Source organism: Corvus kubaryi, unplaced genomic scaffold, assembly GCF_017639235.1.
Source record: "Corvus kubaryi isolate FWS band 111438036 unplaced genomic scaffold, C.kubaryi_AGA036_p1.0 137, whole genome shotgun sequence".
NCBI lineage: Eukaryota > Metazoa > Chordata > Aves > Passeriformes > Corvidae > Corvus > Corvus kubaryi.
In genome coordinates this window covers 17,403,909-17,419,432 of record NW_024580671.1, presented here as the reverse complement: position 1 = coordinate 17,419,432, position 15,524 = coordinate 17,403,909, and the positions used below count along the sequence as shown (strand labels likewise).

The window sequence follows — 15,524 nt, the reverse complement described above, 5'->3', positions numbered from 1 at the left end:
AATGAGACACATACAGCAATCTATTATTCCCAGTGTCTGTTCTCAGCTCATATCATTTGGGTGCACAGATTCATAACCATAGATTATAATAGCTATCACCTGTGAAAATGTGAATGCTGAATCAGACAAGAGAGGAAGATGGGAACCGTTCTTTTTTTCCTTGTTGATAGAAAAAATTCCTCTCATTTGAACATAAATTTTTGTCATCTTTTACTTTAAAAAGTTGAAAATTGTTGCCTATTGTGAGACCTTTCACCGCCTGAAAGTCAATGTTTTGATTTTTTTTCTTAATGGTGAAACGTGCAAAGGAGGACCTCTAAAATCCCTTGTTGTTCTCAGTCCACCCTTTTACAAAAAAGAGGATCAAATGTAACTATTTGTTTATCAATTGCCAGACTTGTCCGTACAATAAATGAAGGGGGAGCTATAATTTAGATGTTAATTTGCACTGTGCGCTCTTTAATGAATTAAACAATGAAGGCTTATAATACATGGAAATACAACCAAATCTTTGAAACACACAGGCATTGGCTCACAAGACAGCTGTGCAGTTGACAAGTAACATGAGCCTTATGTGAGAAGAAGGGGAAATCGTAAGATTTGCATATAATTATTGAGATCATGCAAATGTCAGTTATGAGGAGGGGAAAAAAACACAGGCATCTCACTGTTAAATCCTGACAGTTGGCATCACCGAAGAACTCAAATACACTTGAGCACTGGTTGGCAGAGGGTCATTAAAACAGAATTTGCAGAGACATTAGCTCCCTCACTTTTCTTTGAGTGACGTTTTACTATTAATAGTTTGCAGAGGCTTTGCAGAAAACATATTAATAAGAGAAACTGTAATGGGGGTATCTACAGCAAGTGCAAATGTATAAAGGGGTGCCCAAGAAGCTAGCCTCTAATTGATCAGCTAGTGCTATCAGTGTGACTCTGCTAAAGTGAGAAGAGAGTGCAATGACAAGCAGGCATAGCTGAATAATACAATATGATATTTGGGAGCTGGGAGGGAGAATGATTACTTTCTGGCCTTTTACTTTGCTAATCTCATTTCCAACTCATGTCTTACCAGATTGTCTAAAACCAGTCTGGTTTGAAGCCTGTAAAATGGTCCCTGAGAGAAATGAGGCACAGATAATCCTTACAGTATTTGTCAGTATGAAATGTGTCTTTGTTTTACTGGACAATACTGTACATAACCGGACACTGATGTACTGTATCAATGCCCTCATTTGAGCACCAATCCTCCCCCCTCGCCCCATAGCTTCCTCTCTCCAAACCTAGAATCAAATGTACAGAGAATGAATTAGCCTGCCTTTAAGGGAATATTCTCTTCAGATTTAATTTGTATAAAATGCACTAGCAGCTTACTGAACTCATGAATAAAGAGAGAGGGTTCGGAGCACTATTTTATTTCCTGCTCCTTTCAGTACCACCATAAAGCTCATTACCTATGTTAAAAAATACATGCAATGCAAATTTTGCAAATGGTTTTGAACATGTTTCCATAAAAGCTTTGTTACTGAAAACAAAACTTTCCATAATGAAATCCTGCCTCCTTCATTTGGCATATTTTTGCAAAGTACTTTTTGATCATTCTTTTCTATTCTATTGTTTCAGTTAAATCAGCACTTCACAGAAGCTAGAGGTACCTCTTCCAGAGATGAAAGGAATTTATACACAACAGAACCAATTAATTTTCCAAGTGAAACTGAAAGATTGGTGAAAAAGCTAACCTGTATAGAAAGAAGCAGTGCCTTGCACCCTGTGCCTATCAGTTCCTCATCTGAAAACACTTCACATGCAATAGGAGAAGAATTAAAAGATAAAGTTAAGTATTCTGTAGGAGATTATAACAGTCAGCTACCAGGGAAGGAAGTCACTGCTGGCTCAGTAAACAGCTATGAGCGCTCTTTGGAACATACTGGTACCAGTGAAAGCCTTTTATCGGCAAAACATTTTCCTGTGACAAAGCAGAATGAGGCTATCAAAATTACGGCTACTGGCTCAAGCCGACAAGGAGAGAGGCACACAGATATTTCAAAAGGTGAAATAGATAGTGCCTTGGGAAGTAAGATGACGGAGAGATTATTCATCAGTGAGGATGCTGCTGGTACCTCAAAAGGGGCCTGTGAAACGAGACCAGCAACCATTTCGCCAGAGCATGATGAATCCGTGCAATTAAATGCATGCATAGCAAGGACGCTGGATGGCAATGCTAATCCAGCTCTGGAGCACCAGGCACCACAAATGTCTCACCAAACTGTGGATTCATTGTCGTCAGATGCTGACAAAAATGAAAATGAAGGAAAAATCAAGATGATTGAAAGCAAAGTTCAGGTACATTTAAGAGGAGATTTATATGCTGGCACTTTTGCACATGCTGGTGTCTCAACAGATTCCACACACAAAAAAGGAATTGGTGAAATGTCAGAAAAGAACTCTAACACTGGTTTAGCGAAGGAGAAGAAAGTCATTGAAGTAGCAGACTTGGCATCAATTGGTGAGGAGGATGCTTCCAAGCCTTTCAAGTCACACAGGAAACACAATGCCAAAGCCCTGAACCCAGTACCTCTGCCAGCTGAGAACAAGCAGGCACCCAGGGACACCAGGGTGGATGAAAGGCAACCTGAGGACACTCAGGAACACAGAGGATTTAAGAGGTTAAAAGGCAGAGAGAAGCCAGACAACGCAAATAAAGGGAGACCAATCGGAAGGGAAAGCGAAGCAAACTCTGCAGAGCAGAGGTGGCAAGAAACGGGGAGTGAGATTTGGTGGAGAGTGAGGGGGAGCGTGGAACCTCAGAGCATGACTTCCACAAAGGAGTTGTTTACCTGCCAGGAGGCAGAGAGTTGTGAAAAGTCTTCTGTCTCTGAGCAGGGTATTACAGAGGAAACAGAGGCAGGTACAGCTTATATAATTAAAACAACATCAGAAAGTGCTCCAGAAAAAATGCCTGGCAGTGAAAAAGCAGTAATTGCTAAGCTACCTCGAGAGACTGCACTAAGTGACAGGCCCACAGAGGAAAAGGAAACAGCGTTTGATACACATGAAGGGAGAAATGATGGTTCACATTATGCTCTTTGTCAACTCAACACAGTGGGTCTATTATATGACACTGAATTTGAAAAGGAATCAGTTTTAGGTATTTATAATGCATGCGTACATGAAACACTGCAAGGAGAAATGAAGTCTGTATGCAGTAGCAGGGAAAAATGTGCCAAAGCACAACCAGACAATATTCTACCTGTAGGAGAAGCAGTAAAGGCTTCTGCTACAGAAAAGAAAGAAGATTTGCAGCGAGGTTTATGTTCAGATGTACCTAAAAGTCCCCTGAGCACCCAGAAGCATCTATACTGTGAGAAAGCAGAAGAGCTCTATAGGGAAGAAAGCCATGTTGATACACTTTCCTGTTTATATTCTAAAGCTGAAACAAAAATGCCACCTTCTGGTACAAATACTGTGCCTAGTTACCATTATAAAAGCTCTTCAGTAGCATCTTCAGAAGGGCCCACAGTGGAAGGAGGTATGGAGCACCTGCACAGACACTTTGAATCCAAAGTCATTGAAAAGGTTGCGGCTGAGTCAGGGTACAATTCAAATCTAACAAATGAAATTATGTGTATTAACAAAAACTTCTCTTCTGAAGTTGAAAAAGGAGAAGTACCTTCCACTTCAGACACAGCAATTTCTGGAGAAGGACGAGGCAGGAGTACAGGTCAAAGTTTCCATCAAGCAGAGCTCCAACAAGAGAAGTCATGGAGGCCAGAGGCTTTAATTAGTAAGTCTACCAAAGAAAATGAAGGAACAGACTCTCGATCTGACCATTTAATAACTGAGGGGAAAACACGAATCTGGCTTGATGACTCACAGAAAGAAAGCCAACACACTTCTGATTCTGCAGATATTTCTAACCAGAAGAGTGAAGCACTCAAGTTATCTAGTGAGTCTCCAGGTTTAAAACATACTGCTTTCAAAATATTTTATGTCTTCTTGTTTCTTCTATTTGCTGGAACACTCTACCACTATGATTTGATAGTCTGTCTTGCACTCTACCTGTTCTCCTTGTATTGGCTGTGCCATGAAGGAAGAAGAAACAAGGAGTCTGTCAAGAAGCAATAACATTGACTGCCAACAGTGCTCAGGATCCATGGTCAATAATCTCCGATTCCACCAAAGCATTTTCACTGTTAAAGAGTTTATTCATTGTTAGAACCAAAGCAAGATTTCCACAGCAGCATCTTTTATTAAGAGATTACACATGAAGCTGAGCCTTCATATAAGTAATTAAACTATGCAGGACCATTATGTTTGGATCATTAAATACCTGTATGAGTATGAGTTCTGAAGCACGTCAAGTTAAAATGAAGTGCAGCTGTTGCTTCTTAGCAGGATATGAAGAAGCAATCCTTCATGTCTCTGTAGTACTTAAACCCACCATTTACTTGCTTTAATTTCTTTTGCATTAAAGCTTCATATTTTTCTGGGAATTTTTTCCTAAGATTATGTGTGGTACATAATAACACAAGGAACAATATAAAACCTAAGTCAGTATTTTGGTGCGGACATTGCAGTTGATAATCTGCTAGTGTAATTAGCCAATGATCTAAGCAATGCACCTGTTGATAGTTTAATATAATTTTCCAAATTTTTATTTCATTATTTTGACTTAGAGCTTTGGTGGTAGCTCTGTTTGAAAAACGTAGGGCTTTGACTTCCGTAACATCATGTAACTTCCAGGGTGTGACTGTGTAGCAGAATAGATGAGCTGTTTCCACCCTGTAAATATTGAAGGCCACAGCCACAGGCCTCGTACTGATCACTCACGTGCATGAACATTTTTGGGTTCTGTAAATCTGGACTGAGTAACATGACTGAGAATTTCACTGAACTGTTGTCCTGGGCAAAGCCTGTGAATGACATTTTTCATCAGTATTGCTTGAGCATATCTAAAAAGTATTAAATAAATTTTCCAAAGGAATGCTATGACTGTGTGCAGCATGTCTGAATTAGATTTACAGCTTTTTTCCTATGGCTTGCAACCTAGAGCTAATCAAACACCAAGAGAAAACAATGGACACGACCCTGGCGTACTGTGAGGCTGCTTTGTGTGGTTTGGGTGAGGCAGAAGAGGCTGGTATCTGCCCTAAGGAGAGCCCAAATTGGTTCTGTGCAGCAGTTCTGTGGGGCAGACACACTGGCAGCTTTGCTGCTCCAACGCTGTGGGTGTCTCACACAGGCACATGCCCAAATTTTGTCCAGAAGGAAAAGAATGGACAGGATATGATGCTCTTCAGCCATTTCCCAGAGGATGGTCACAAACGGCATCCCAGGTATAGGATATTAAAAGAAGCATTGAGACTGTATAATGTTGCTGAAACCATAGAAATTAAAAAGAAAAAAGAGTTGTTTTTAAGCTCTGTTTGTTTCACTTTCCTTACTGCCACTGTGAAATATCATAACTCTGAAAGTCCTGGTTGCAATATATGGCTGAAGCTATGTAATAGCAAAATTATTTAATTGTTAGCTTGGCCCTGAAATAAATGTTTTAAAGTCCATGTAAAACTTATTCACATGTTTCAGGATGATAGGACACTCTGCTACAGGAGGCACCTTGTCATTCGTGTTCTGCAGGGGGGTAAAACTTTGAAACATTTTGGGAGTAGTGCATTCAGTGGGGTGAGCAAGTATGTGCATGATCTATTGCTGATATATGTTTTGATGGCTGGATACCATGACAACTTTTGACAGCAATCCATGACTGAGTTATAGCGATGGACTAGAGGCATTAAGGAGAGACATGGAAGGCCGTGTCCAGATGTTTAAAGGTATATATGAGCAAAATATTCATTGAGATAAAGAAATTAATTCAATAGGCATTAGGAGATGAATCCAATAAAAAGCTTAGGCTTAGACTTAAAGCAGGATTGCAGTTAAATCAGTGTAAGTCCAAAGTAATGATTGCAGACCTTCCTTTACCAGGAGACAGCAAATGACAGCCTTTTCATGATGTTTGTATACACTTCTCCAAAAGGTGCAGCATTGCCTTACTTCTCATAGTTCACTCCCTGCAGTGTGACAAATCCCTGGCCTAAGTGGATCAGAATTTCAGCCTCACTGGGATAGAGACATCCAGTATTGCTTCACTTCCCAGTACAGTGGAAGCTCTGAAATAGCATCTAATATATTCTGACAGAATCAAGGTCCTCAGATAAAGGGATAAAAAGCGAAGAAAACATCCCACACTTGTCCTGCTGAAAGTATCATAATGCAGTCAAGTACCAGATTCCTCAGGTGAGAGAAGTCAAGGACATTAGACACATATCAATTTTATAGGTAAAACAACCATGGCAGAAATTAGAATATTTTGGTTCACTTAAAAGCCTCTACAATCTAATTTACCATATAGCTCTTTAAAGCAGAATTCATAAACTTCAGAGCAAGGACCAAAGTCCAGGTTCCTGACCTGTTAGGTAAAAGCTCTACACACTAAGTCACAGGATTCAAACCCATGTTTGAATATATTCAGCTTTACCAAATCTGGGCATTTCATCCATCAGAACGTACTTTAACCATTGGAGGAGTATTATTGTGAGGAGGACTGTGGTCACCAGGGTTTGGCAGTACCTCTGGGCATAGATGGGTTCCTAGTTTCTCAACTTACTTAAACTGAAAGTGGTTCTCTGCTCAAAACAATAGATTCTTTTCCATTTGAGACTAAATACTCATTTGATACTCCCATCAGAGAGGGGTTTTCTTTTCCCAAACTTGTAATGTCCATTTTTTAGAGAGGTCTTAATCTCACACAGTCTAAATCCCTAAGCACCTGAGCTAGTTAAAGAACTTTAAATGTCTTGGACACATGCCTTATTTTAAGCAGAGCTGAACAGTTCAGCCACCGTGAAAGTGGAAAAGCCTGGTTGTGTTTTTTTATTGAATCTTGGAGACTCTAAGCAGTGTGCATTTTAAGGACCCTTTTGCTCCTTCACATGAAAGCATAGACATCCTTGAGTCATGGGAACCTTTGTGTGGTAGTTGCCTGTATGTAATCTGCAAGTTGAAATTTTTTTTCTCATGCATTTCAACCCAAAATATTTGGTTCATTGTCAAAGGCTCAGCTCAGCTGATTGGAGAGCAAGAAGAGGGGTCAGGGATGATTGATGAGCCCAGGACCATGGGTGGAGGAAAGTTCATGAAATGGATCAGTCTCTGGACAAAGGCAGAAAAATGTTACAGAGAGCTCAGGAGAGTCAATATGACCTGCAAATAGAATGCAAGGGACAAATAGAGAGGATCTATTAATACAGGCATTCATTAAAAATTAGTGGGCTTTTACTGTGTGTCATAATATATTTAAACCAATTCCTAAATATCAGCTAACATTTAGCTAAATTACTTCAATCTCTACAGAAAGTGTGCTTTAAAGAGCTGTATTCCTGTATCCAACAGGTGAAACATCTGGGTTTGCCATTTTAACACGTACAGTCATTCAGAGTTGGAATTTAGGGTAAATATTTGAATGTTAGAATAAGCATATTTCATCTACACACAAGTGGAATACTGTTAGCATTTCTCAGATTTGGATTGGGATTTTATGTTCTATATTTAAAATATTTAATCAGCATATCGTACCTTATGATTGCAAAACAGGACTCTAGACTGATCTGTGAGCACAGGTGCCCGAACTTTAAAGTATGTATGTGCTTAAAACAACAAAGCAAGTAATTTTATCTTTCTTTTATTTATCATTTGATAAGCTATCTTTTAAAAATCCTCTTACTTTTGTTTGTAGTATGGAAGAAACACCTTTATAACATTGGCAAAATACTGAGTTTTACTTACTTCAGGAAATAAGTGGTGTGTTGTGCTCTTGCAATGATTCATATTCAGCTTGCCTACAAGGCCTCAGTAACATATTTCTAGTTAATACTTTAATTTCTAGTAGCTCCTAGTTATTTCTTCAAGCTATGCAACAGAAAAAGGGTGTGATCCTACAAGGCAGGGTAATCCTGTGGTCACAAAGAGTTCAACTCTGGTACAATATAGTGATTAAAAATAATATAATTGAAAAAGGCTTCCTTGCATTATTGCAAGGAATATGAGGTGTATCTACATTCCATACCATGGGAGGTATGTCCCATGGCTATTATCCAAACTGCACATGTAACAAATAAATTAATTTTCATATTGCTGCATGTCTAATCTGTTGAATTGCCTTAAATATAAATTCAGGGAAAAAGAGAGAGGAGCAAGAAGAATTTCTGCATCCAGATACCTTGCCAGGAGATAGTCAGAACAAGCTACATCATTAATGATCTAAGTACTTGTTGTTGCTAATTGCTTGCTGATTCTTATCCATCTGTGACTTCTGGCTCAACAGAGGATAGGCTCTGAAACAAGCTACAGCCTTTAAAGACCCAGTTAATATTGGAAATGAAAAAATAAAGAGGACAGAGTATCAACTAGATCCCTAAAGGAAGGTTAATATGATAATGTTCTGAGTCACTATACTAAATTTTATATGCCCAATGGTATATACACCCCTGAATAAAACACCTAAACTCTCTAGTCATTGAATATATGAATGAGAATCAAAATAGGCAATGTGTTAAATATGGAACTGCCAAAGTTTTCTAATAAAAAGCCTTGATGGCAGAGTTAGGTCTTACACCCTTCACCTGTCAGTGGGATTAGTTACTTAACGCTGGGTGGCAGGGACATTCTTTTTTCAGGTCAGGTTCCATATTCTGCAGCCCTCTCATGCACTGAGGTACCTAAACAGCTGCCTTCAAAGACAGAAAACTTTGCAGAAAACAAACCCAAAGTTTTGGGACTGGAGAAAGCTTAACCCCTTAAGCCATTGCTTGGAGGGAAATTTGGATATAAACTGTTCCAAGATTAAGTTGTGCACTCTCTTTAGGTAAAATACAAAACTAATACCAAGACCTTTATGCCTCCTCAGTGAGGTCTACTTCTTCCTTAGACTATAAAGTTACTTTTCCAGGCCTACATCAGTGCCTCATGAACCAGGAGTGGAGAATTGTTCTAGCCACGAACTGTGAATTTCTCTCTTAAACCTACAAAGATGCTTGAATCCCAGCACAGTTCCACTTCAGGCAACCATGTCCTTTTGTGACTCCCAGTTGAGCTTTCCAAGACTTGCAGCTCTTCTGAGAACACTGTCTGCAAAGGAGACCATAGAGCTATATGGATAATGAGAGGACTCAGTGTGCTTTTTTGATCTAGGAAGTCTTGATGCTGCTGAGGATTCATAATTCAGGTAGGTGTCAGGAGAGGTTTTTTGACCAAAACTACACATGCCTGAATGAGGACAGTATTTTTCAAAACCATGGGGAGGTTGAAGGGAACAGGTAATTTCTGCATTCAGAGTAGGCATGAGCTTGGTGAGCTACTTAACAAGTGTGATATGCATGATTTGGTGGTACCTATGAGATATGTGTGTGCATATGTGTATGGGTGGCTCTAGGAAAAGGGAATGGAAAGGTGAGAACTAGATTTCATAGAAGAATGGAAAAGAAATAGTAAACAGAACATCTAAATGGAAAGTCTCTGAACAGCTTTCTCTAGAGATGAGAAAGTTTAATAAGTTCTGAGTAGGTTGGACAGATAACACAAATACGGTATTAGCTATATAAAGAATAAAAACTGAAATACATGCTAACTTCTTTTGTAACTTATCAACTACTGCTTAATGGAATTATAGTGGAGAATATCTTACCCTTGACCTTAATACTCAATGATTCAAGATTAGAGCATTGCTCTGAGGACTAGAAACAAAAGCTCCTTCTCAGGACATTATAACCCTCTGGGGGGGACAGCCTCAGGCTGGAGCCACAAACCTGCCTCATGGCTGTTTATGCAGGTCAGTCCCCAATGACATGAAGCTATGTGTGTCAGGAGAAAACAAGAGTACGTGTCAGCCTGTGCTTATTAGTGCAGAAATATAAAACTATCTGTAAATAGTTCAGCTCCCACAATCCCTGCGTTTTCTGGTATAGTTCAGAGCCATGTAGGAGCTTCTTTGATTTTTTAATAGTATACATGGCTGCAGGAGGACATTTAAATTCCTAAGGACTACAGGGCATGAGTATGTCTTGCATCTATGTGATGACAGGGAGATCATAGAACATACAAACTCATATAAGCCACTAGACAAGCTGTATCTATGTGGAAATTTCTGATCATTTCCACCAGTGATCTTTCTGGGGCTGCCAACTGCTTGTGCTCCTGGCCCTACTTTCGCCAGTGGAGGACAGAAGGCAGCTCCATACTGCCAATTTTCCAGTATCTCTGAAGGGGAAATGAGAACTGCTGAGGAAAAGACAAAAAGTAGGTCCCCTTTAATTAGGGAGGAATAGTTTCTCCTCTCAAGGCAACCATGGACAATTAGGAGTGGCCTGAACACTTTAAAGACAAAAACAATGACCAGCTTGGGTGAAAGTCCTGATTAAGCTTCTCAGCAACTCCTTATTCATACAAGCTATGTGTCTGTCTGTCCCTCTGTGCTATGAATGAGCCAAAATCCATGACTGATGAAGGACAAGGGTAGGAGGTCTCTTGTGTAAGGTTTCATATCTCCTTAAATGGTCTAGGCTGTTGAATGGTTTGGGGCAGTTAGGCACACTGAGCAATGCCTTGACCATCTCAGAATTAGACAAACCTATGGGAAATGTCTCAGCAGTCACAAGGGGTCTTGGCTTGTACCCATCCTTATTTCATGTTTTGGCAGACAGAAGTCAGGCTTTTATAAGACCTTTATAAGATTAGGTGTGAAAGAGAAATACCGCTTGATAAACTACTGATTTATCCACAGAGAAGTGTTTTCTTAATAAAAGAACCTTCTAAGTACTAACTAGAATGGTTTTATACAATTTTCTGATATAATTGTAGTGTCGAATCCCTTTATATAATGCAGCATTTTTGTAGAATTATGGCAGAATTACTAATAAAACTTACAGAATAGAGGGAAGAATGGAAGAAAAAATGAGCTGGAAAAGAGAGGAAGAAAGCAAGAAAGCAACCAGGCAGCTATGTGCCTGCACTGTCCCATAGTAGACAAGAGATTCATAAATAGGAAAATTATCTTTTTCTAAGTTCAGGTTGAGCTTGTGGTCACCACATCCCTGTTCTCTAAGCCATGCTGCACTCCAGAAAAGGGCACAAACACAGACAAGTCTTTTCATTTCCCCTCCTCGTATAGTAGTAGCAAAAAAATCATCAGTATTAGAAAGCCAACTAATAAAGGCTTTGTTCCTGGGGGAAAAGGCAATGACTCTGTTAACCTTGCAGGTGAGGTGGGCAGGCTGCTGTAAACGCAGTGTTTGGATGGTGTGGCCGGGACATGCTCGCAGTCTGCTTTGCTGGGACTCGGCTCAGTGCGTTTCACATACACCCACTCATGTGGCCATTAGAAACCACTTCAGCTACCTGTGTCCTTGCCTTCAATCTTATGCTCGTGTGCATGGTAAACTGCATGTACAGTAATTCACTGTGTTATTATTACATTCTATATAATTTGGTGTAAAGAAATGTTTAAATAAGCTGTTATTACCTTGAAATTATCAAACACTGGAAGACATACAATGTAAGAAACTCAACACTATCCACTGCAGTTGTGACCTTTTAGACTAACTGATCTGAACAGACTTACACCTGTAGCTGTACATCATCCTTTAACGTAGACATCTCAAGTGAGAAGCAAACATGGTGTTTTTTCAAAAGCGTGTTGTCTGATACTGCATAAGGCAATAGCTTTACTTGCCATGTACTTTCCTTTTAATTCTGAAAAAGTCAAGAACTTATACATGCAATAAAAAGTGATTATAAATTAGATTAATGACAACTGTAATCTCGTTAATTATATTTTTAATAAACCAATGCTGAACCATGTTTGATTGCGTGGATACAAAGCTACATTTTTTGCCATGCACTAGACATCACAATTTTCATGTTTGTTTGTTCCATGTGATATTTAAGCCAGTCATATTGTTGTGGGCAAGTTTTCTTCACAGTCTTGAAGCAATGGAGAGCACAGGTGCCCATCATCTGGAAATGCAACCCGGAGTCCTGAATAAGGTTTCTGTGCTCACAATCCAATGCAATGGAAAATGAGCTGTTTCAGAGTGGCATCTCAGAAACCCACAGATGTGGACTAATCCCACTTTTGAACAGAAAGGTACTTGGTGAATTTAAATAAATTCAGAATTAGGTAGAAGCTGCAGTCAAGTGTATGTAGTGTGGCTGATGTGCCAATACTGTGGTGAGTTTTATCCCCAGAGAGCTTTCTGCTCCGAACTCCACTTTGGGGATGACAGGGCTGCCCCACCACTCCTCTGCACATCTGCATTTCCTTCTCTGGGGTCACTGAGAGAAAGCGATATCACTATATGCCAGGTCTCCTGATCAGGGCAACCAGGAGACCATAACTTGGGGCACTCCGTGGACCCTGCCTTACACGATTCACTGGATTATGACTTTGGCTTTACATTACTCAGATCCACTTGATTCTTGTTTTAAGCACTCAAGACCTTTATTATATATAGGCTAACATTATTTGGCCTCAGTGCATGAGAAGAGACAATATTTTGAAAGAAAATTTAACAGTAATCTAACTTAAAGTAGTAACAAAAACATGCATCTACCTTTCAATACCTATCTTGTCTCTTTCTTGACATTATTGCCTCTTGTCTGGAATCACAGCTATAATTAAGAGAACTTCCTATTCAGATGCCCAGGTGGTGAAAGATGGCTGAGGATACAGTTAGAGGAAACCAAGAAGTTTTATTCACATCCTAATGGAAGTTATAATGGTGCAGTTATCATAGGGTAAAATACAGTTGCTGGTCCCTGGATGGAATGAAGTTGGCATACTCAAAACCTATTCCATGATGATTCCCCACACCACAATCTGCAACCACAGGACCTGCTAAGGGGGATGGAATGGAGGATGGAGCAGAGTGGAGAGTCTGTGGGCAGGCTCTGTAGGAATCCTTGCAGGGAGGTGCTTTGCAGATGGTACTTTGGAGCTGAGAAGCTGCATAACACCCTGTCAACCAGGGGAGATAGGAGATGTCTTGGTGTTGAGCCAACAACAGTAATGAAATCACTCACCTCAAATTATATCCTAATTGTAATATTAACACACACCTTCATCCCAAAGTTACACACCTCCAAGGTATGACCACCCCTCACTGGGCATGCTCTCTATATTCTTTTTGACTGTATCTTTTACACCCATTAGTAAACAAAGAATTTATGACTAAAGTCATTCAAACTCCATCTAAGCATAAAGAAATAGTATACAAGTAAGTTGACAATAAGGTGAAAAGTTAGGGAAGGCTCCATTGCAATTGCTGAGATCAGTCAATGGGGTGAACCTGTCTTCTTCCCCATAGAAGAGGAATCTATCTGCGCTAAGTAATTTTATTGAGGCTTGTCCGTGTATTGCTTTGAATGCATTTTTGCATTTTTTGCAGTCAGCTACTATCACCAACAATCCTCGAACCTTAACCTGTCACAATTTTATATTAAAAAAGAGTGTTACTCTCAGTGTGAGTCCTTCATGAGCACTGGTGGTCGCTGGCAGGGGGTAATATACTCAAAGAGGAAGACCCACTGCCGAGGGGTCTCCCTTACACTATTGGTGTGTTTCCCTAAGTCAGTCAAACCACCCTCTGATCCAGCAGGACTGCTCAGTGAAGGGTCCCCCTAACAGAATGCTGACAATCTGGTTGGGCACAAGGTTCTTGGCTTTCCTGACAGACAAATTAAATACTAAGGTTCATGTAAACCTCCCCAAACTAAGGGTTCAGGAAATCTCCCCTTTTTGCCTGTTACCCATTCTTTAATACCTAAGTCCTTTAAAATGTTTGTATTCCACAAGCACTCCCATTCAATTTGACATCAAGAAAGACTGCATTTGTCTTTTTTACTTCAGCTTAGTACAAAGGCATATTAATGCAAAGATATGGCAGATAATTTACTTATATGCAAATAAAACCATACCATAGTACAAATTACCATTACATTAGTGGTAAGCTAATCATGGTCCAAAGTGGACAGCTGCAAGATAAACTGGAGCCGGCAGACAGTCAGACAGAGCTCTGCTATGGTGAGTCTAGATAGAAGTGACTACAAAAGCAGAGAATTCAAACTCCTGACCCTAGAACACCTATTGAATGGATTATCTTCTGAAGATACAGTCCTACAGTTGCTGAAGTTTTTAAGGAGAACCTCTCTAACTGCAACATTTAAAATTGCTATCCCCTTTCAAAAGCCTACCTTGTTGTGTTCACAATACATTTCCTCCTGTCTGGCATCACAGACAAAGTTGTTTATTAGTCACACTATAATTCACCCTCTTGGCATGAAGTGTCCTACAGCTGTGCAGGGATATAGGTGTGTCTAATCAGTGCATTGCAGGCAAGTGGAGGCTTGGTCTGCTCATACTCTGGGTCATCATGAGGCTTCTCTCCTGATGGGCAGAGGTGGCTGAGCACACTGCCAAGTTTGATCAGTGAGCCCTCCCTGGGATGAACCACTCTGAACTACTCAGATGGGAAAGCAGTCTTTGGTTTGCACAAAGTATGGCACAATGAGCCCCCATCTGCTTGGAGGAAAGGAAGAAATAGTTCATATATTAACTAGGTAATGGTGAAGGAGCTGAAGAACTGAAGGTGGATGGATGAATAAAGTGAAGCCAAACAAATTACTTCACAAATCCGAGTCTGAAATACATGAACTTTAGACAAATTCTTCACTTAGATTTGCTCATAAAATCTTAATGATTTCATATAAATTAAGAAAAATGTACAAAATTTAAATTTCATTGTGTCATTTTGCAATGCCACAAATGCAATTTCAAGAAATTGATGAAAATTTCACAGTGATGCTTAGAATTGATTTACACAAATTAATGGTGGAAAATCTTTTGAGTAAAAATCTGGGGATTGGACAGCAGTGATAAAAAAAAATCTCATTTAAAAACCACATTTCTAGGACACAGTCTGTGGAAGAGGTTTGTGTTACCTGAGGGTGACTGGAAGGTCTAACTAATTGACCTGTAGGAGGCTTTGGGTAATTTTGGCTACAGTTTTTGTTACATGCTACAGTGATAATCCATTTTGTTATTTTTCCCATGTTACCTGACCTTGCTTCCACTGGGTATACACCTTCCTAATTTGCTTTATTTCCAAGAGAAGAACCCTGTTCAGCCAAGCTGGGCTTGTGCCTCTCCTGCTTGACTTCTGACATTTGGGAATTGCCCGCTTCTGTGCACATAGGAGGCGATGTTTAAAAAGTGACCGCACAGATGGACTTCAGCAAATGCAAAAATCTTTTCCGAGGGGACCATAATTACTAATTCCCAGAGCAGCCTGAAGTCTGGTCTCCTCATGTCCAGAAGCAGAAGTTTTGCTTCTTTTCCTCCTGTCAAAAGTGCTTTTAGACTCAATTGCTTTGTGGCTACTGTGGCCAAGATGGCCATGAATCACTGCTTTGCT

At 39.9% G+C, this 15,524-nt stretch overlaps 1 protein-coding gene across 1 annotated transcript in view; it reads left to right on the top strand.

Annotated features, from left to right (window-relative positions):
* The window catches only part of PPP1R3A (protein phosphatase 1 regulatory subunit 3A), a 34,203-nt gene extending 22,290 nt beyond the window's left edge, over positions 1-11,913 (top strand). The window contains exon 4 of the mRNA XM_042018065.1: positions 1,624-11,913. Within this exon, the coding sequence (XP_041873999.1) occupies positions 1,624-4,125 (2,502 nt within the window). The 3' untranslated portion in view covers positions 4,126-11,913. The remainder of the gene's footprint in view (positions 1-1,623) is intronic.
* Positions 11,914-15,524: the final 3,611 nt, after the last annotated feature.